The sequence below is a fragment of the Synchiropus splendidus genome, chromosome 13 (genome assembly GCF_027744825.2).
Source record: "Synchiropus splendidus isolate RoL2022-P1 chromosome 13, RoL_Sspl_1.0, whole genome shotgun sequence".
In the NCBI taxonomy this organism is placed as follows: Eukaryota; Metazoa; Chordata; class Actinopteri; order Syngnathiformes; family Callionymidae; genus Synchiropus; species Synchiropus splendidus.
In genome coordinates this window covers 4,455,953-4,475,266 of record NC_071346.1, presented here as the reverse complement: position 1 = coordinate 4,475,266, position 19,314 = coordinate 4,455,953, and the positions used below count along the sequence as shown (strand labels likewise).

General features: G+C 45.8%; 4 protein-coding genes across 4 annotated transcripts; 2 read left to right on the top strand and 2 right to left on the bottom strand.

Moving 5' to 3' along the window:
- Positions 1-3: 3 nt before the first annotated feature.
- Positions 4-2,268, bottom strand: dnaaf6 (dynein axonemal assembly factor 6). The gene is made up of 6 exons (XM_053883937.1): positions 1,930-2,268; positions 1,495-1,555; positions 1,344-1,434; positions 1,173-1,269; positions 766-851; positions 4-704 (listed from the first exon to the last, which is right to left on the bottom strand). The coding sequence occupies exons 1-6, from the start codon at positions 2,023-2,025 to the stop codon at positions 575-577; spliced, it is 561 nt and encodes a 186-aa protein (XP_053739912.1). The 5' UTR covers positions 2,026-2,268; the 3' UTR covers positions 4-574.
- Positions 2,269-2,448: 180 nt separating this feature from the next.
- LOC128769866 (MICOS complex subunit MIC26-like) lies at positions 2,449-3,376 on the top strand. Its single transcript, XM_053883910.1, has one exon. The coding sequence runs from the start codon at positions 2,638-2,640 to the stop codon at positions 3,208-3,210; it is 573 nt and encodes a 190-aa protein (XP_053739885.1). The 5' UTR covers positions 2,449-2,637; the 3' UTR covers positions 3,211-3,376.
- A 221-nt stretch (positions 3,377-3,597) lies between these two features.
- eif3f (eukaryotic translation initiation factor 3, subunit F) lies at positions 3,598-5,829 on the bottom strand. The gene is made up of 8 exons (XM_053883033.1): positions 5,661-5,829; positions 5,272-5,342; positions 4,850-4,929; positions 4,652-4,789; positions 4,456-4,547; positions 4,159-4,295; positions 3,873-3,986; positions 3,598-3,739 (listed from the first exon to the last, which is right to left on the bottom strand). The coding sequence occupies exons 1-8, from the start codon at positions 5,770-5,772 to the stop codon at positions 3,662-3,664; spliced, it is 822 nt and encodes a 273-aa protein (XP_053739008.1). The 5' UTR covers positions 5,773-5,829; the 3' UTR covers positions 3,598-3,661.
- Positions 5,830-6,513: 684 nt separating this feature from the next.
- kcnj9 (potassium inwardly rectifying channel subfamily J member 9) lies at positions 6,514-17,870 on the top strand. The gene is made up of 8 exons (XM_053883032.1): positions 6,514-6,903; positions 7,413-7,806; positions 8,610-8,823; positions 9,342-9,543; positions 10,972-11,164; positions 12,711-12,908; positions 14,451-14,581; positions 15,623-17,870. The coding sequence occupies exons 2-8, from the start codon at positions 7,515-7,517 to the stop codon at positions 15,884-15,886; spliced, it is 1,494 nt and encodes a 497-aa protein (XP_053739007.1). The 5' UTR covers positions 6,514-6,903; positions 7,413-7,514; the 3' UTR covers positions 15,887-17,870.
- The last annotated feature ends 1,444 nt before the right edge of the window (positions 17,871-19,314 follow it).

The following is a 19,314-nucleotide window of genomic DNA, read 5'->3' as shown; positions in this document are numbered from 1 at the left end:
CCGGAGGCCTCAGACCGACATTTCTTTGCCATAATACAGTGATATGTTTTGTGCAATGACAATAAAGAAAGTCTAAGATTTCTACGCAAATTATTTCAACAATTCATCTCCCTCTGGCCTCATTGGAAAGTCGATTGAGAGGCGGAGACGCATACACACACTCCCACTCACGGACGATTTGGAGTCACGCTGTTTTGTTTTGGGGGTTTTTTTCACTGTAAGAGGAGTTCAGAAGGTCAGAACATAAAGTGCGTGTATTTTAAACTGGTTTGGGATAATGCAAACTAAAGATAGTCACTGACTGGCTTCACTGGTTCCTTCGAAAAACAAGCTGATGTGACATTTAAAACACATTGACATGAGCTAAGCAGTTTCTGTCTTGTGTTTCTGGGCTAAGAAAAGTATTTATATCCTGATCCAGTTCCCAGACACATTAAGCAACTAAGACTACACACATTCTTAACAAACAAATCAAGATATTAGACTGGACATCTGTTGACGACAAAAACACCTATGTGTTTAAAAAAAAAACAGCGGTGATGTGTGTTGTAGCGATGTCTAGATGAAGCTTCTCTCATGGCAGGTTGATTGCATCCATGGGTCGGTTCATCAGCAGAGTCACCTCCAGTTCCTCTCTTTCACTGAAGAACTGGGCTTTTCCGTCCCGATGGTGGATGGGATGTGGGAGATGGAGGCCCAGTTTACTGGGGAGATGACAAGCCGTCAAACGGGGACCTGATCGCAGAGGTTCAAGCTAATCCTTACTAGTTCGGCGTCTGGAGGTCCAGGAACTTTTCTTTCACGTCCAAAACCACCTCTGACGCCTTCGTATCCGGGAGTTTGACTTTGATCTGCGATCGAACAGATAGAGCTCAGGATTTGAGATACCAGTCATTCTTGTTTTTCTGAACCGAGGGAGGGACTGGTGTTTGTTTGTCGAAAATGCTGATGAAGCCGTCACTTTGAGGAAGGAAGGAGAGGTCATGGTCCAGTGAGGAAGTCATTATCTCTTCTTCAGATAAAATTGTAGCTGAAACCGTCAACTACAGTAATATAGTTCGACAATATATAGTAAAGTGGTTGTTCCAGATTGGTGTGTGGTTTGATATGGAATAGTACGGGTTTCACCACACACACACACACACACACAGATATATATCCTCAGACATTACCAGCAGGGCTTCACAGCACATGGAGGAAGGATCCTTCCTGCTCAGGCCCAAGAACAGATCCTCTGTCCCAACACTCTGTTTCAGGATGATTTCATACCTGTGAGCCACACAACGCTGTGTCAGTACCGTGCACCACACAAATAAACACTGAGATAATTTATTGAGTCTCACTCAGGTTTAGGGCGAGGGTCATCATCGTCCTCAGCAACTTCGTTTCCCCCCCAAATATCTTTCAAAGTCTTGGTTACTTCCTCTTTTGGAGCTGAAATGCAAAGCACATAGTTTGTATTTTTACAGACCTTTAGGAGGACCTGTGCTTTACCTTCTGTTCTGGACTGTGGGCCGATGTGTCCTGGACCCAGCTGAGCACTTGAGCGAACATTCTGTTGAAGGAAAACAGTTTGTGTTCATGGGGTGAACATTTATTTAAACATGGCAACTAATGTTTAAATAAATGAGAATTATTATAGCAGATGATTTATAATTGCCTAATAATATATGTTGGAATTATTCTTGAGTTGACTAATGCAAAAAAAAACTATTTGAAAAGGAAAAAAAGTATTTGCACAAAATACTAATTTAATTCGAAATGCAATACAAGGAGTTCCTCGGTTAAAAAATACATGAAGCTATAATAAATTAAAATCATCCAACTCACAATACTAAAGCAACAAAGTTTTCAGATGTTGTCTGACAAACTATGAAGAGAACTTTCATGCTTGGAGTTCAAAAATAAGTCGGAGGATCATCTACTTACGTTACAGTCATCATCGTCATCCTCGTCCAGTTTGGGGTTCAACAAGTCAGAAAGAGCTTGTAACGTCTGAGCGGTGGAAAATCCAAAAGAATCCATTGATAACGAGTAAATCCGATTTATTAAACGCTAAAAAGCAACGCTGTTAAATCAAGTTTTGATGTACCGCTTTTGTTGCTTCCGGTTACCTTGGAGACCTCTACGTCACGTGAATTTCGCTGACGTCACCGACAGGCGAGAAAAGGATTCAAGGTGGCGAATAAACTGAAAAACAAATGGACGTTCAAATCACGTACGGGAAAAATAGTTTTAATGTTGGTGAGCAACCTGACGGTCCACGGTAAATGTCGAGACTTAATTATTACTTAAAATAAAATAAAATAAAAATCCTGATTCATAAAGAATTTAAAGGTAAAATAAACATTAATGTAATATTAAACGTGTATTACAGCCGTGTAAAATGCTATAAAAAATTTATGGTGAAAAAAGTAAATATGAAAGGTCTGGTTACAGCAGAAAAAAACAAATGTATTCTAGATACAAATTACGCCAAATTAACAGCGCAATATATGTGGATTCATCTTGTTCTGAAAAAGTTTAACAACATGTTTAACAAGATGTTAAAAGTTTAAGTGCGACGATCTATTTTAGTTCAGCACCTGCCGATGTCCCTCCTCGGCCACCGTACAGAACGCATGGCTGGCCGGGATCATGCTGAAGGTGACAGGGAGCATCATGACCGGATCGCTGGCTCTTTTACCGCTGACAGTCTATGCGATGTCTGAGGAGGGGAAAAAGGACATGCCACCCCCGCTGGCCCTGGAGGAACTGTCCCTGTACACCGCCTCCCGGCGGCACGAGCCGCCGCTGCAGCTGGAGCGCGAAGCGGGTCAGCTGGAGGAAAGTGTCGCTTCGCTGCGGAAGTTAGCGGCTCCGTACACCGGCTGGTGTCGCGACACTTACGGCCTAATTAAACCCAAAGTTCAGCGAGTCGTCCAGGTCGGAGACTCCACCGTGGAGTACTTGAACAACGCACCGAAGGATTTCTACCCGCGGGCAGCCATCATCGGCTTCACCGGTGTCATCGGTCTCTTCCTGGCGAGAGGATCCCGAGTGAAGAAGCTCCTGTACCCGGCCGCCCTGGTGACCCTCAGCGCTTCCCTGTATTACCCGGAGCAGGCGGCCGCGATCGCCAAGTCCACCGGGGAGTCAGTGTACGACGGAGCGGTGCAGAGTTACGCTGCTGCGGAGAAGCTATGGAAGCCCGTGAGCAAACCCAAGTGAGGAATCCACTGGGAACCGTGACGGTCCATGACACCAGCTTCTGCTTTTTGCCTTCCGTTTTGCACAAAGCTTTACTTCAAATATCACTCAGGCCAGCAAGAACGTGCTGAATGAAGGTTCCTGCTGCCCCTGTGAATGTATATTTATGTAGAAAATAAAGCATTTTTAAATTATCCAAACATTTTCTCCCTTATCTGATGTTTATGGTAACCGGGTGGTGTTTTTCAGTAGTAGTCTGAGTCTGGTATTCCTGAAATGTAAACACGTTTTGGAGTTTTCTAGCGTGAAATAACTTTGAGGCATCAGTGTGGAAATTGTTTTTATGGGTTCATTTGTTTTAACCCATTGCAGATTTTAAGACTCTTTTAAAACACAAAAGACTCAAAGAACGGTTTGCCCTCTTTATTCATGTCAGCTGAAAACTACAAAATTAAATATGGATGGGGGAACTTCACAGCAGCACCAGCTTCTCGTTGAGCGCAATCTGTGCTTGCGTGAGGTTGGACAGGTACGTCACCATCAACAGGTCCTGCAACAGATCAAAGGCAGCGATTTCACACAACGCCTTGTCTACGGTCAAATGGAACTTTTATCCATCAATGGAGCCTGACAACACATTGGGATTTTCGGATCACAATATGGAAAGTCACAGGCAGCCTTACGTTGATGTTGGAGTTGAGCATGTTCTCGAAGTCCTCTGCGGAGATGGTGGGCACCTTGTTGACCAGGTCCATCAGGAAGCGACCCACGCTGTTGTCTGCTTGCACCTTTCCAGACTGACACATGTGGATTGACTGAATTAGTTTGGCGACAGGTTATGGCGACTCATCCATTCAGTTAAACGTTAACATCATAACCCCATCATTTGCCCGACTTATTGATCGCAGGCGTGAAAGGGAACTGGACAAGCCAGCTGTAACATGGGCAGACATGGAGTGCTCCACTCACCAGCACGTCCTCGATGTAGGCGAGCACCGTGGTCATCATGTCCTGCACCCGGGCTGCAGAGCCAGCCACCTGAGACAGGTCAGAGGTCAGGCCCTTGGTGCGACTCGGGGCCAGGCGTGTTCGCTGAAGAAGATCCACTGAGGACAGAAAGTTCATCGCTATAACATCTGGAGACACATGTAGCCCTCAGATCTAGATCAATCCCAGACCCACTCTAGATCCTCGGAAGTGAAAATCCTAGGTTTTTTTAAAAGAACGTACAAAGCACATGTGCTGCAGATCATTGTAGCCTCTTACCTCCTATCCTCTCTGTATCGTAGTAGACATACTTGACAGTGAGCGGTGTGAACATCACTCCAACTGTCTTGCCTGGAACACCCATCTGTGCACTGTGGGGAGGAACACACATTTTACCTATGAGCCACAGGTTTTAGTAGACTGCTACACCAAAGAAACATCTGTAGGTCAACAACATCCGTCACAGTCAACAGACCTGACGTAGGCGCGGATGTTCATCTTGCCACTCTGCAGGGCTGTGTCCACGGTGAGGTGAATGGGGTTGGTGGCCTCGCGGCTGTAGTACTCGTGGATGAGAACGGAATGTTCTGTGATGTCAAATCCAGTGGCGTACCTGTGACGAGTAAGTGTCAGGGTGCGTCCAAACTAAAACATAGATCCCAGCTCCACTCACCAGCCGATGATCACCTCGGTGGGCGACACCCTCTTGTGGAGCTCGTACATGTTCTTGGCAAACTCCATGTCCACAGCGACCTGGTGGAAAAGAGGGAGACCAAGTTTTAAATACTGCAACTCCTTTTTTTCCGTTTCAATATTCTACATTTTAGCAGGGAATAACACAGTCGCAATATCTGATATCAAACCCGGCTCATAATGATATGGCTTCAGTACCAACTAAGTCCTCCATGTGTGACAAAAACCTGATTTTATCATCATCAACCTTCTAAAATCAGATTCAAACTGGGTTGATACGCTGCCTGGAGCGAACACGTTTGATTTGGTCAAACGTTTTCAATAACAATCTCTGCTAGATGCTGACTCAAAACAACATATGCCTTGTTCCATTCTCACACACACAAAAAAAATCACGCTCACCTCATCTTCTGATTCATTGTGAGGAACAGAGAAGCAGTTGGTCACCTCGATCGAGTGTTTATCGATCGTGCCTGGGGAGAAAAACAGGAAAACAATGAAGCCCAACAAGCGCCATTCCACAATATGGTAATAGGACGCCTAACGACTAGCTTCGCACAAGAAACACCACACACACACGGCAGATAACAATGACACGGCTCTTGTTTAAATCACCGAGTTCTAACAGAGAGTTCGAGATGAGAGCGACATTTGCAGTATGATCGAGTCCGTTAGCAACTGTATCGTTCATCAACACGCGTTAGCACAAAAGCTAACACCAGACAGCGTCTCGGTATATCAAGAGCTACAAAAATACTAGAAAAAAAAAAATCACTTTTCTTTCTTCTTACCCAGCAAGGTTCCAATCACGCGACTCGCTCCCTCATTTCGTCGCTCATAAGAGTCGCAAATAGATGCGAGAACGACGGGATGGATTTTCACCACCGGCCCGAACACCGACATGTTGGAAAAGGAGGGCTTCTTCTTCTACTGGAGGAAGTTCTGGTTTAGACGACTGTGTTTCCTTACTGCCACCTGCTGTAGAAGAGCGGTACGTAGATAACTGAACACTAGTCAATACGTAGAGCGCCACCAAGTGGCTGGAGGTGGAATAACTTGCACTAAAACGAAACGTGCAGTCAACATAATTTGTCACGAATTACCGAAACGACATAATTTACATCTATTTAACGCAGATTTAGAAAAGCGAAGGTATATTAGTTTGCATAATCTGGCCACTTTAAAAAAAGCATTTTCCGTACCACAAAAAGAACATTTGATTTCCATATTTACGTCAAAATATTTGAATTATATTCAGACGAAAAATTAGATTAATTAGAGAATTATTGTTAAACACCGTGAGTTACCTGCAGGCCGCATGTTTGAGATCCCAAGCAGTAACATAATACACGTAATAAAGCACCATACTATTATTGTTATTCCGATGTTGTTTAAGTATATGCAGCGAACAAACTTAACCGAGAGGCAAATGTTTCTGAGTGAATTTAATCTGTTACACGATAAAAAATCACGTTTTTTTAATCATCAATTCTTATTATTATACTTATTTATGTAATGTATTATATATGTAATATAATGCATTCATAATGATCAGTTTTTTTCATAAATGAATGGATTTCGTGGTCAGAATTGCGTAACTAAACTGCAGCCAAGGTGACGGCGGAGTGGGGGTCTGTGGCGCTCGTCTCTCCGGTGGAAAGCAGAGTCGTGAGGCGGGCCAGGGTGGATGTGGGCCGGGCATGATGACAGCATCCTCCGCTGCTCCTCCACACCTGACCGACTCGCGGACGATGGAGCTCCGGCGCCTTGTCGTCACCCTCTCCCCGAAACAACAGCCATGATTCGCCCCGGAATCCTGTGCGTTTAGTGGATCTGGACGCTGATCTCGGCGCTCTTTTGTTGTTTTCCTGGAGGAAGCGGCGAGCGGGACCGAAGCTGCTGCGTCGCTGTGAAGCGCCACCAATGGAAGTGAGCGTCGCCCCAGAATCCCCCTCGAGCTCCGGACCCGGCTCCAGATTCTCTTTGAAATGAACCGTTGGAGACTTCACATCCACAAGTGGCAACGCTGAGCAGGTGAGGCTTTTTCATTCTATCGCGATTCTCTCCGCCGCTGCTCTTGATTGGCCAACACAAACAGTTCCATTCATGTAGTGCGTCATCCTGACGGTCACCGGCCGCTGTGTCCGACACAGTGAGTGGACCAGGACTCCATTTTACTGGGCCAATAAATCAGAGACACGCCATGATGCTGTCCTGATCAACATCTCGGCTCAGTTTCTCACACTTCCACAGGGTTTATGTAAGAAACCTCGGCGGGCCTGGGAGGTAAATCCATATTTAACAACGCAGAAGTGCTCTCACTCTGCCGAGACCACACACACCCCAGGCGCCGACATGCAGATGAGTGCTTTTAGATCCACCAACAAAGACATGTGGACCGTCCAACTATCAGAGTCTATTTTGGGAAACCCTTCCTGGTCCTAATGATTTCAATAAACACCACATTACTCCTCACTTGGCAGAGAGATTTATGATGATGTTCCGGCAGATCAATCGGCTTCCATTCTTCTCTTGTATTTCAGGTTGTATTGCAGCAAACAAATGGTCCGATCAATAGCTTCAGACCAGAGTCGACCATAGGGACGCAATCAGTTACACACTTACCCAGCTAACGCACACATATCATGGCTCTGGAGAACTCCGTCCTCCCCTCCCGCCCGGACTCCCTCTCGCTTCCCGTGGACGAGAAGGCAGACGGCGGCGAGGTGCCCGCCGACACCACGGCCTCCACCGGGGTCTTCAACGTGTCCGAGGAGCTGGGCCACGTCGTCACCACTGACTCTGCGTCGTTTCCTCCGGTGCCGGCGAAGATCAGTCGCTCGTTTCAGGCCAAGCTGGCGGAGCGTGAAGCCAACGCCAACCTGACCAGGAAGAAGACCCAGGGAGCGGAGAAGGAGCGGGGGCGCTTTGGATGGGGTGAGTGGCTTTCGTTCCACACCCATTTTCTTCAAACCACTTGGCCTTTCTAAATCACTTCATACATGCTTCACTGGTCATTAAAATGTTTACATGTCGATAGTGATCAGTGAAGGCACCAAGCCAGGATGTCATTTCACTAATCGTGTAGAAGGACATCATTGCAGACATAAACAAGTTAGATGTTAAGGGACACAGCAGGCGGTTCAGAGACGAGGCCTCCGTAGGCATCGAGTTCCAACTGAATGAAGATGAACCATGAAAGTTCTCACTGTTACGTGGTAGAGTTTTGGACATTCCACTCAAGAAAGGTACAAATTTTGGAGAGGACTCCTTGTGGTGACCACTGATGGGAAGCAGCCCTATAAAGAAGGGAATGGAAAGGCAACTTCCTTGATGCTATCTTGGCAGCAGCATGAGTGTGATTGATGGAGAGGATGGAGCACAGCTTCAAAGATAGAAGAGGCTTGCCTTAAGAAAAAAACCTTCTCTCAGGTGTGTGAATAGCTTTGCCCAAAATGATTTTTGAAGCGGTGTTTCTTCTATTTTCCACTATAAAGCCCACGTTTGATCAACATGTCCTGCCACAGTATCACTCCTTCATTGTTGCCTTTCATTACATGCCTTTGCTGCCTGGGAATCCGCAGGTGTCCTTTGATGTAATCTGAGTTTGTCTTTCTACACCGTCGCATCTATGAAACAGGTTTTCAAAGGCAGTTTCTTCTCATGGGATGCCAAGATGCATGTCTCCATCTGACCCTTGTCCTCCTGTCATGCTGCCACCCTCTTTGTCCCATCCGCAGCTCGTGCTCGGCGTAAGAGGCAGCGATATGTGGAGAAGAACGGACGCTGCAACGTGCAGCACGGCAACATGCGGGAGACGTACCGCTACCTGACCGACATCTTTACAACGCTGGTGGACCTGAATTGGCGCTGCTCGCTTTTTGTTTTCGTCATGGCTTATGCTGTCACATGGCTGTTCTTCGGCGCCATCTGGTACCTCATAGCTTACTGCAGGTCAGTAGATTTTCACCTGATACCCAACAAGAGTGCAAGCCTCTCGATGTCCAGGGCCAACTTGTTGTCTCAGAACACTCCACACGCATAAAAGACTAGAGGCGAGTGACCTGCTTGCAGGACGATTCTGCAGCAGTGGCCGAAAACGCCTCATAATTCTGCCATTACAACGAAACCGACAACTAAGCAGTATTAACATGGCGGCATATTTCATGGTGCCATGTATTTAGCTGACATGGGACGTGTCTCGGTAACCGACAGCTGTTGCTGCGGTCACCAACGCCGGTCAGCAGACGACGTGCATTAACACCACTTTCATTAATTAGATCTCTCACTCTGGTGTTAATCGCACACATTAAGTCGTGTAGTTTATCGCCAGGAAGTAAATCTGTCCGAAGACAAAGAGCCGACGCAGCAAAAATCTGAAGATGGCGCCAGAGAAAGCAGACACTTTCTATTTTTGTCAAATCACCTCCGCTCCTTTGTCTCCCCACCACTCCTCTTTTGTCCACCCCCAGGGGTGATCTGGACCATCTGGAGGACCCGGACTGGACACCGTGTGTCAGCAATGTCAACGGCTTCATCTCGGCCTTCCTGTTCTCCATTGAGACGGAGACGACGATTGGCTACGGCCACCGAGTCATCACCGATCAGTGTCCAGTCGGCACCATGCTGCTGCTGCTGCAGGCGATACTGGGGTCGATGGTCAATGCCTTCATGGTGAGAACTGCCAGAGGAGGAGCAAGGGAGAGGTCACGTCTGTTGTCATGGCAACTGCTAAGAAATGCTTGCGGCACACTTTGTTAAATAATAAAAAAAATAGTTTAAATGGTTAGACAAGACAAATCGTGATTAATCTAATTGGTGCGGAAAGTTATGGATGAATATGTCAAATATATCTCAAGAGTGGCCAATGTCTGGCCCAAGGGCTGTTTGTGTCTCTAGATGAAACGGCCGTATTTGTGTCACACAAATACCGCTAGCTAGGAAGGGTTTCCAAGCTAGCTTCACTTTACCCATTGCAAAAACAAAAACAATTGGAATCGATAGGAAGAAGTTTAACTCCCTAAGCTTAATGGCGGCATTTTACAAGGAAGGACAAGTGTAGCTAGACAAATACGCCAGAGTCACTTTTTCTCAAACATTTTGAATCACAGATTTCAACAGGGCAAATTCAGGTTTCAGAAATCTTGAAAAATATTTTAAAAAAGGAATGATGAGTGACTTCTGGTGAGCTTTCCTGGGTGTCCACATATGTCCTTATCCCACGATAAAAGGAAGAGGGTGCATAGCAGAGGTGGACAATTAAATTTCCAAAGGGGCCAGGTTACGCATTGTGACCGTTGAGAGGGGCCGTCAAACCCAAAGAAAGGAGGGTGAGAGGAAATAGAAAATAAGAATCACCTGATGTGTGATTCTGAAATTGCACTTAAAAATGCACAGATAATGTTGGTTTGTTGTGTTTTATTTAACTTAAACCACATTTCATTTAAAGATTCTCGATGTGCCTCATAGATTTTAAAATCTACTTTCAATTCCAACATATTTCAAGGGACAAGAAATACTCCTAAAATACCCAACGGAAAAGATGAACGATTAAGATAAATAATAAAACGTTGCATCCAAATTAACAAAAAAACAATGCACAAAACAATGTCAGTTTTATACTCTGACTCCAGGAGGGCCACATAAATACAGTCAAAGGGCCACATTTGGCCCCCGGGCCGTACTCTTCCCAGGTCTGGTGTATAGTGTCCATGCAAACTGCACCTGGCTCGAACTGAAGTTTCCAAGTGAGTGCGACTACACATCATCTTAAATGGGCCTCACTCTTTCTCCTGAAGACGGAGACTGTCCTGTCAAAAAGAATCTTGATTGATCTCTCCACATGGCCGAGCTGTTGATGGGCAGAAGACCTGCGGCGAGGACGGGTTAGTCAATTAATGAAAGTGGCTGAGATAAGAATAAATATCAGGGGGGATAAATCACTGCAAATGAGCGCAGATGCGCCACTTAAAAATGATGGCTCTCTTAGGAAAGTGCTGATGGAGCGACGGGATGAATCACTTTGATGCGTGTTCGCGCCGGAGATCCGGCCGCACTCATGAATAACCAGCGGGTTGTTGACGTCCTGTCGTCCTGGTCCAGGTCGGCTGCATGTTCGTGAAGATATCGCAGCCCAACAAGCGGGCCGAGACGCTGGTCTTCTCCAAACACGCCGTCATCTCTCTGAGGGACGACAAGCTGTGTCTGATGTTCCGGGTGGGTGACCTGCGGAGCTCCCATATAGTCGGGGCCAACATGAGGGCCAAACTCATCAAGTCCAAACAGACGCAGGAAGGTAAGAACTCTGGCTTTTGGAGAGGTTCCTGGACCAGACAGCGGCGTATAGTTTTTCAGAGATTCCATCCTTGTGGCCTTTCATTGAACATTAGGGACAGGCGATATGGACAAAAAAAAAAAAATCACTATTCCATGTGTTGGACACTACAGTCTCTCTTGAAACTGTTTTATGATGAAACTTATTAGTGGAGTTTGTCTCCAACACCATTTGTTTATGTTTAAATATAATAGTGAACTCAGTGCAGAGATGAGAAACTCAGTGTTTCAGGTCTCTGGTAGAAGCCGCTGGTGTCTGACAGGCTGCTCTGCCAGCTTTATTTAGGGGTTAAATGGAGCCTGTCTGCTGTATCTCATGTCTCTGAACAGTTGACTTGAACTATGGAGCAGTCTGGACACATTTCCTCGATGCTATTGAAGAAACATTAGAAATAATGTGAATAAAGGATCATGCAGTCATATTCTATTCTCCAAATCATGATACAAACTGTCAGTCCTTTGTCTTGTGCGATGAAAAACCTTGTCACAATTCTCTCTCCTAAAATGCTTGTTTTCCATGGCCTTATTGAAGATTTCACTAATACTTGAATGCTGTACAATTTGTTGATGGTCCCTAACTGATGGCGGCTCGTAGCATTAGCGCTGCCTGTGAGAGTGTGTCCACGATCAGTGAATCCTAATGGAGACGCGGAAGAGGACGCCTCCGCCAATACCGGAGCGGAGCTACGTCCAATATCCACCTGTTTTCACCTAGGCAGCGGGAGACCTGCATGTGTTGATGTGAACCAAGGCAGACGAGCGCGTCAGAGAACCTATGAGGACCACTCCATCTAATAAAATAAACACAGATCCAAAGACTACTTCAGAGTTGACCAGTGTCATGATCAAAGGTTCCCTGGATTAAAAAAAAGTTTAAAACTACGATAGCCAACCAAAGTCCACCACACGCTCCACAACTGCGGCATATCGTGTACGATACGTTGTCGCCCATCCATACTGAACATGCTGCAGTTTTAGAAGGACCTCAGCGACTGGCTGCACACTCCGTTAGAAATTGCAATTTGTGTTGACAGAGAGGACTCTGCTCTCAGAGGTCCATATACTTCCCTCATTTAAATAACCCAGTGGGAGTCGGCCTAATTCATTGGGACGTTACGGATCATTTAGTGACAAACAGACGCTGATGCCGCAGATCAAAAACACCGTTTTGGATCCACATGGGCCTTGACGGAGGCCCGTGCCCCGTGAGTGAAGCTTTTAGTCGAAGCCATGAAACAGTTCATAATGCGTAATGAGGCATGCTGCAGCTCCCGCCTTCCCGTTTATGATTTTATAGACCTCGATTTTAGACGGCGGCTTGAATCAGTGGATTCCTGCATAAAGCAGTTCAGCGTCGAATCAAACATTGTGTGCTTTCGACGCACTCACATTTTGAGGACTGGTCGTAAACCAGTTGGTTCTTGGTGACCTTTCAATCCAGCTTTCAGGTTGTTTTAATTCTGGTTCTGCCCAGCAAGGCTCACTTTCACTTTCCTGTTGTTCCCCAGGCGAGTTCATCCCACTGGACCAGACTGACATCAGTGTGGGCTTCGAGACGGGCGACGACCGCCTCTTCCTGGTCTCGCCGCTGGTGATCTCCCATGAGATCGACGCGGGCTCGCCTTTCTGGGACATGTCGCAGTCCCAACTGGAGAAGGAGGACTTTGAGATCGTGGTCATCTTGGAGGGAATGGTGGAGGCCACTGGTGAGCAAGAAACACAACTCCAGTGTTGAGATAAACATTCCCAGCACCTTTTTGGACTGACAATAATCCAGGGTTGCCCTGCGTTGTCCCGGTAGTCCAGGCAGCATCTGAGCGACCTTGTACTGCAGGACAGCTACTTTGTTGGCTGCCCAGAGCGAAGCGCCTGACATCTGTTAGAACTAGAACTAGAAAGCCGACTGCGCTACCATTGGTTGGACTCACAAAGACTATATATGTTTTGTTTTCTGAACTGGGAAACTTAAATGGAACCCAAATTAGTCAGAGGCTAAGAGCCACGTTGTTTTATTGTGCCACATCTTACAAATAAGTAAGCCTGAGAGGCTTCACCTGAGCAGCTGGTCACGTGACTTAGCGGCAGTATAGCGGTTAAAGCACATCCCTGTGTGCCACAATTTTGCTGGTTTGCGTCCGGCTTATGTTTTTTGTGCCTGTATTTTGAAAATTCATACATTTTACTGTGATCCTCCTGGAAATAACAAGCAGCGTAGTCCAAGTCCATATTGGAAAGCTATTGCAGTTGCATTTAAACCACCTGAGATGCATTGGAAGAGTTGGTTCCCAAAACTTCCTTGAGCTGTTGCTGCTGCCTATCATTTTTGATGAATCATATTTTTCCTACACACAAAGAAGCTGCATTCTAAAAGTGCAGATTCGGCACCACTCTTGGAGCAACACCAGTCGATACCCAATTCTTGCTATTGATCAACTCTGTGCTGAGATTTGCAAAAAGCCTCCCAGCGTGAGCCGACCGCTACGATCGGCTTTTTCCGTGTCAGTAAAACTGGAAGGGAAACGTAACGCACAAATCCCCGCTGTCGAAAGTGCTTTGTTGGGAAAACAACCCTTATTGTCTCACTCAGCGGCGACGCTGTGACAGCCACTTGGAAATGATGTCGAGCGAAAGCAAATGATCGTGACAACGTTAATCTTGGAGATGCTCATGATATTACAGTTCTGCCATCAGTGTTTAACAGAAAGCTTCGGCGCTTAAGCCGTCCATTAGAAGATGAAATTCTGCTTTTAAGACGTCCGGCAGGATCTTTCTTTATTGTTTGAGAGCGGCCGCCGCGCTTTTAGTGAAAGACTGTCTTGATGGCACAGTAAATATTAACATTTTTAAAAGATTACAAGGCGAAACGCAGGCGGAGAGTTGGACTTATTACCTCTCCGGTTTGCATGTTTTTCTCAGGCTACCTTTAGCTTTAGTGCCGCTTACTTTCTTATGGAAGTGCCAATATTTATCATATTGTTGAAAGTACTGGCTCCTGGCTTTGTGCTGTTGAAGAGGGTTCACCCCCAACTGAGGTTCTACTGTGGAGAAAACAATGGAGAACCTGGAGAGATACCAGCCATCTCTGCTACCTGGTTGCACCAGAACACAATAACTGTGTTCTGAAATGGGGCGTCAGGGTCAATTGGAAGCCTCTGAACGGGACCCCCTTAGGGTTGCCCACATCCTCCCTGGCCATTGCTCCTGGTTCTTGTTTGTGGTTTGAACCCTATTCTTGTATTTGTGTGCAGGAATGACTTGTCAAGCCAGGAGCTCCTACCTGGCTGAGGAAGTGATGTGGGGTCACAGGTTCAGCCCGATGATGTCACTGGCCGAGGGTTTTTTCGACGTCGACTATGGAGCCTTCCATCACACATTTGAGGTAACGTGTCTCTCACACATGATGGATTGACTGGGAAACTAACCAAAAGTGATGGGTGGGTGAGGTGTCATGGATCAGTGCCCTAATTTTCAGGGGCGACTAGATGGCGCCTTGGTTCAGAAATGATGTGAGGTTTCATTGAACTGGTTGTCCAAGTCCAACTGTTTCGCAGCAGGCAGCGCCATCTGGTGGCCTCTGAATATCAGGACACTGTTTCATGAAACCTCATCCACCCATCGCTACCATCCAGTGTCTCACACCTCCCTGGAGATGTTGGCAGGAGAGTTAAGTTGCACTCCTCCAGGAGAGGCCTCTTATGGCTTGGCATCTTATCAGGATGTGTCCTGGATACCTTCCAAATGAGAGATTCTGCAGCAACAAAAGTGTTTAAACATAATCCATCTCAGGGAAATGCACTTTTTTTGTTGTGAATTCTTTAAGTCTCAAAAACACTGCCGAAGCTCCCGTGTACCAACCTCTATGTTCTTGCATCCACCTACATGTCGGCCGAGTTCTCACTTGTTGCTGGTCTCACCGGGCTGCCTAAGTGCATGCTGGGTAACGTCGAAGTATTGATTTGGCGTTTATATCGGAGGAAGACATAAATAGCTCGGAGCGTTGACACAAACTGGAGCTTTTAGCTGAAGAGCTTAGCAGAAGATGGAGGGAAACTGTATACTTGAGGCGACACTACCGCGTGGTGAAAATAGTCTGCAGACATGATAGTAAACTCTGTGCGCCACAATAAATTAGAGGACTTCAATTAAAGTATTGATTGATGATGAGGTTAAGCGCTTTGTCGGCATGTTTTTCTGGCGGCTGGCCATCTCAAAGTTGTGTGGGAAACCCAGCGCGGCGCAGAGTTCACTTCTACAGTGTAATGATGAAGGCTGCCAAACCAAAGAGCGGCGGAAACATCCTGTTCGGAGAGGCTGCTGATTTAATGACTTCGTCCTCTGATTCATTTGCTTATTAATGCTCTCCAGCGAGTGCTTTCAGAAGATTGTGCAGAATTTTAACGCTGACTTCGTGCCCTGGAAGGTGGACACGCCGTCCTGCTCGGCGCGAGAGCTCTCGCTGGCGGCGGCGAGGCTAGACGCGCACCTCTACTGGTCCATCTCCAGCCGGCTGGACGAGGAGCCCACGCTGACCAACCCGCCGGCCAAGCAGCTGGACAGCAGCTCCACCAACAGCACCAGGGAACCCACCTTCATCCTGGGAGAGATGACGGACATCCAGGAACAATCAGGACTCGGCGAGCTGAACGGCAGCGTCGCCACCGACCAATCAGAAACAGAGGCCTAGAACCAAGAATGTTTACAAAGACCTTCAGTGTATCCCGATGTGTAGAGTTTATTTTCCAGCGTAGTTTGAGTTCGACCGTAAAAGCCATATCTTGTGTTGCCATTTCAGGAATGTTCTTGTCGGGGAGGAATTCTCGCCTGGGAAAAGTGGGCGATCCCCCACATGTCTGGTTTGGTTCAGAGGGTTTCGATCGCAGTGGCGGCGAGCCTACCTCAACCTCAATCTCATTGGAGGATCATGGAATGCCCATGTACCTGACAGGCTGAGCAGTTTCTCAAGAATCAGACCAGGATGCCCCACACTCCTCCTCCCACAGTGCTGCCTCGGAACCCCAGATCCCAACCAACCCTTCTCTCTGGCTGCTGAGCCTTTTCATCCTGGACAGACGTCTCTCCTTGGTCCACCCCTCTCTCTTTCTCTGTCAGAGCTAATATCCCTGCCGCTCTATGCCTCCGCTATGTTCCTGAAAACCTCCAAATCCAAAGCAGAGGTGGAAGCCAAGGGGCGTATCTGAAGGGGCTCTGAGGTGAGAGTAGTGGCAATACAGTTGGTAGCTTTGTACTGAAGTTGAGAGCAACAGAAGTAGCCTTGACCAGTTTCATAACTTGTTTTCTCAGCTTGATCGTACTTCAGGCTTCATTGTAACCTCTTCCACAACTCGCTGCAATAAACATGTTGAGCGACTAGCTAGCCGCGCATGTAGTCGCCGTTCATGTTTTGGCAATGTGACAGAAGACTGCGGAAGTCACTGGGAGAACGGTCTCCGTAGTGGTCAAAGTATACGAACAGGAAGCCATTTTCTTGTTTATCTCAAGAGAGGAACACTGGCTTTGGCGAGGTGAAACCCCCCCAAATCGCCCCAAAACCATGTGTGAAATGAGGCCCTTGTGTGGGAAGGCGGAGCTAAGAGATACAGGAAAGACTTAAAGCTTAGAAATGGACTGGAAACAACAGCTGCTTTAGTAAGGCTTTTATTTTGGGGGGTGAGGGGAAGATGGTTGACACCTCACGATCCATCACATGATGATATATTCCGTTCATGTCTGGTGTTTGTTAACTCTCTCACCCTCTGCCTATATCAACATTGAAATAGAACTATGCTTTAGCTGAGTCAACCACGCCCAGTTGACCAATACTCGCGGATCAGACGATTGTGTTGGAGACCCGACCATGTATTTTGCGCATGAATATCACGAGATAACTTGAATAGTCGGAGCCTTATGTTTATTCGAGGATTGTTGTACGACTTTAATTTCTCAGGGGTGAATTTGGGGCGACCTGAAATGTCAATGTGGAAATGTTATTCACTCCCGGGGTCACTCTGCTGCAGCAGTTTATTTCTCCCTTGCAATGCATTTGTAAAGAAAAGCTCCTCTCAAATGTCGGACTGAAAAATGTCTTCTCAAATATGTTTCTTGTTCAGCGCTTGCATAAAAGATCTGAAAATGTCGACTAGAATTGTCCTTTCTATAGCCTTAAATCTGCACCCCCTATTTTTGCTAAATAAGTTTCTTAATAACTGAAACACATACCTTAATACTTCGATCAAAACAAGCATTTCAGCAGCACATTCCTCCACAAATGTGCGTCTTCAGATGTTATACAACAATATAATTATCTCTATAACTTCCATTCATTCTGTTTGCTTTTCCTCTTCTTTGCTTGTCATCGTGTACTTGACAGAAAAAAGGTTACAATCCCGCTGAAACACCGTGCTGCTGATGTGAAGCAATACACCGTACTGGCCACAGGGGGAGCACTGCAGCAACACCGAGTCAGCGCACTCGCCTGAAGTTTGCTGAGGGACACACACACACACACCGCGGTCATCCAACGAAGAGTGTAGCGCAGGGATTTGTCGTGTGTTTCGTCTCCGCCGAGTAGAAATTAAAAGCACAACAATGTCGTTCCAGTCCAAACTCCTGCTTCTGCTGCTTTGTAGAGACGTTTTCATTTTTACTTGATGTTTTTAATATTTAATAGTCAACTAGAATTAATAAACAATATATTCCACTCTGTTGTCGAGTCTTTATTTAATTTGTAAAGGGCGACATTCGAAATTCAGATATCGAAATTTGCTGACTTAAGTCAAAATCATCTTTTGTGTATTTGCAAAATCATTCCATTCGATTCCTTTTACATATTAATTACACTTTAATATACAATTTAATCTGGACACATTTAAATTGAGATATTATTGTTATTATTAGGCGTCATCAGACAGTGCAGTCAAGTGTTTAATACGTTCATAATATTGCAAAAAAAAATTTTTTTTCACCATCTAAATGTAATGTTCTTCAGAAGAATACATTTATAACGTTTTGTGAGTTATTATTTTACGAATATCATTTGCTATTTATATGCTTGCTATTTATATGTATTTCTTTATTAGAAGATGGGAATTTTATAACCGAGATAAGATTTTTATTTTATTTAGTGCATTTTTTAAAAACATACAAACTCTCATACAAACACACACACACACACACACACACACACACACACACACACACACACACACACATATATATATATATATATGGCCATCTCTTGTAATTGATTTTGACTTCGGTTCTAATGTTAATATTGGCCTTACGGGATTCATTTATATATTTTTTTTAATTCAATGAAGCTCCGATTCTGAAAGTCGTTTCGCGCTCTTCTGTGTCACTGTTACACTCGCTCATGCAAATTCCGGGCTGCTGCGGAAAAGTCAGCAAATTGTGTTACCAGGCAGAAAACCCTTGGAAGGAAAAAAAGAACCTGTCATTCTGTGTTCTACTGATAGATGGCAGCAGAGAGACGTCCCGGCTCAGCTGTCTCCTTGGCAACCGCGGTCGGGGACAGAGTGTGCGTGCTTGGGCGCGCGCGTCTTGTTTGGACAGCAGTAAATAAATATGGAGGTTAAATGGCAGTGATTTGAGCTGCGTGTGGATTTATGGCGACATGATAGCAGAATGACAAGTCCTTCTCACACCAGTGTTCTCTCACCTGAGGCATATTTTTATTCCTTTGTACAAACAGTGTCGCGGTATTTTCATCCTGTAGACGCCAAACTTCACTGAAAACTCCTTTTCCTTGTCTTAAATCCTAGACTTCCAAATATGAATTTGCTTGAAACCGACACCTCACATCAGATTCTATCTCTCTAAAGCTGCCTCTATTTCCTGACTGGTCCTTCATCCTTAAACTCATGAGACCTGATCCAGGGAGTTCATTCGAGGCTCACCAGTCACCTGAAGTGCACCTTGCTCCTGGAGCATGGAACGGAAGGCTTTGCCTCATCTGCAACAAATACACACGTGCATCTGACAATTGACGTTCCTTAAAGGAACATGGAGCTCCTCAAATCCAAGTCTTCATCCTCACATTCTTCAATTTATTCCTCTCTGTACCTTCTGAACTCTTGCCAACCTCAGATTCTACCT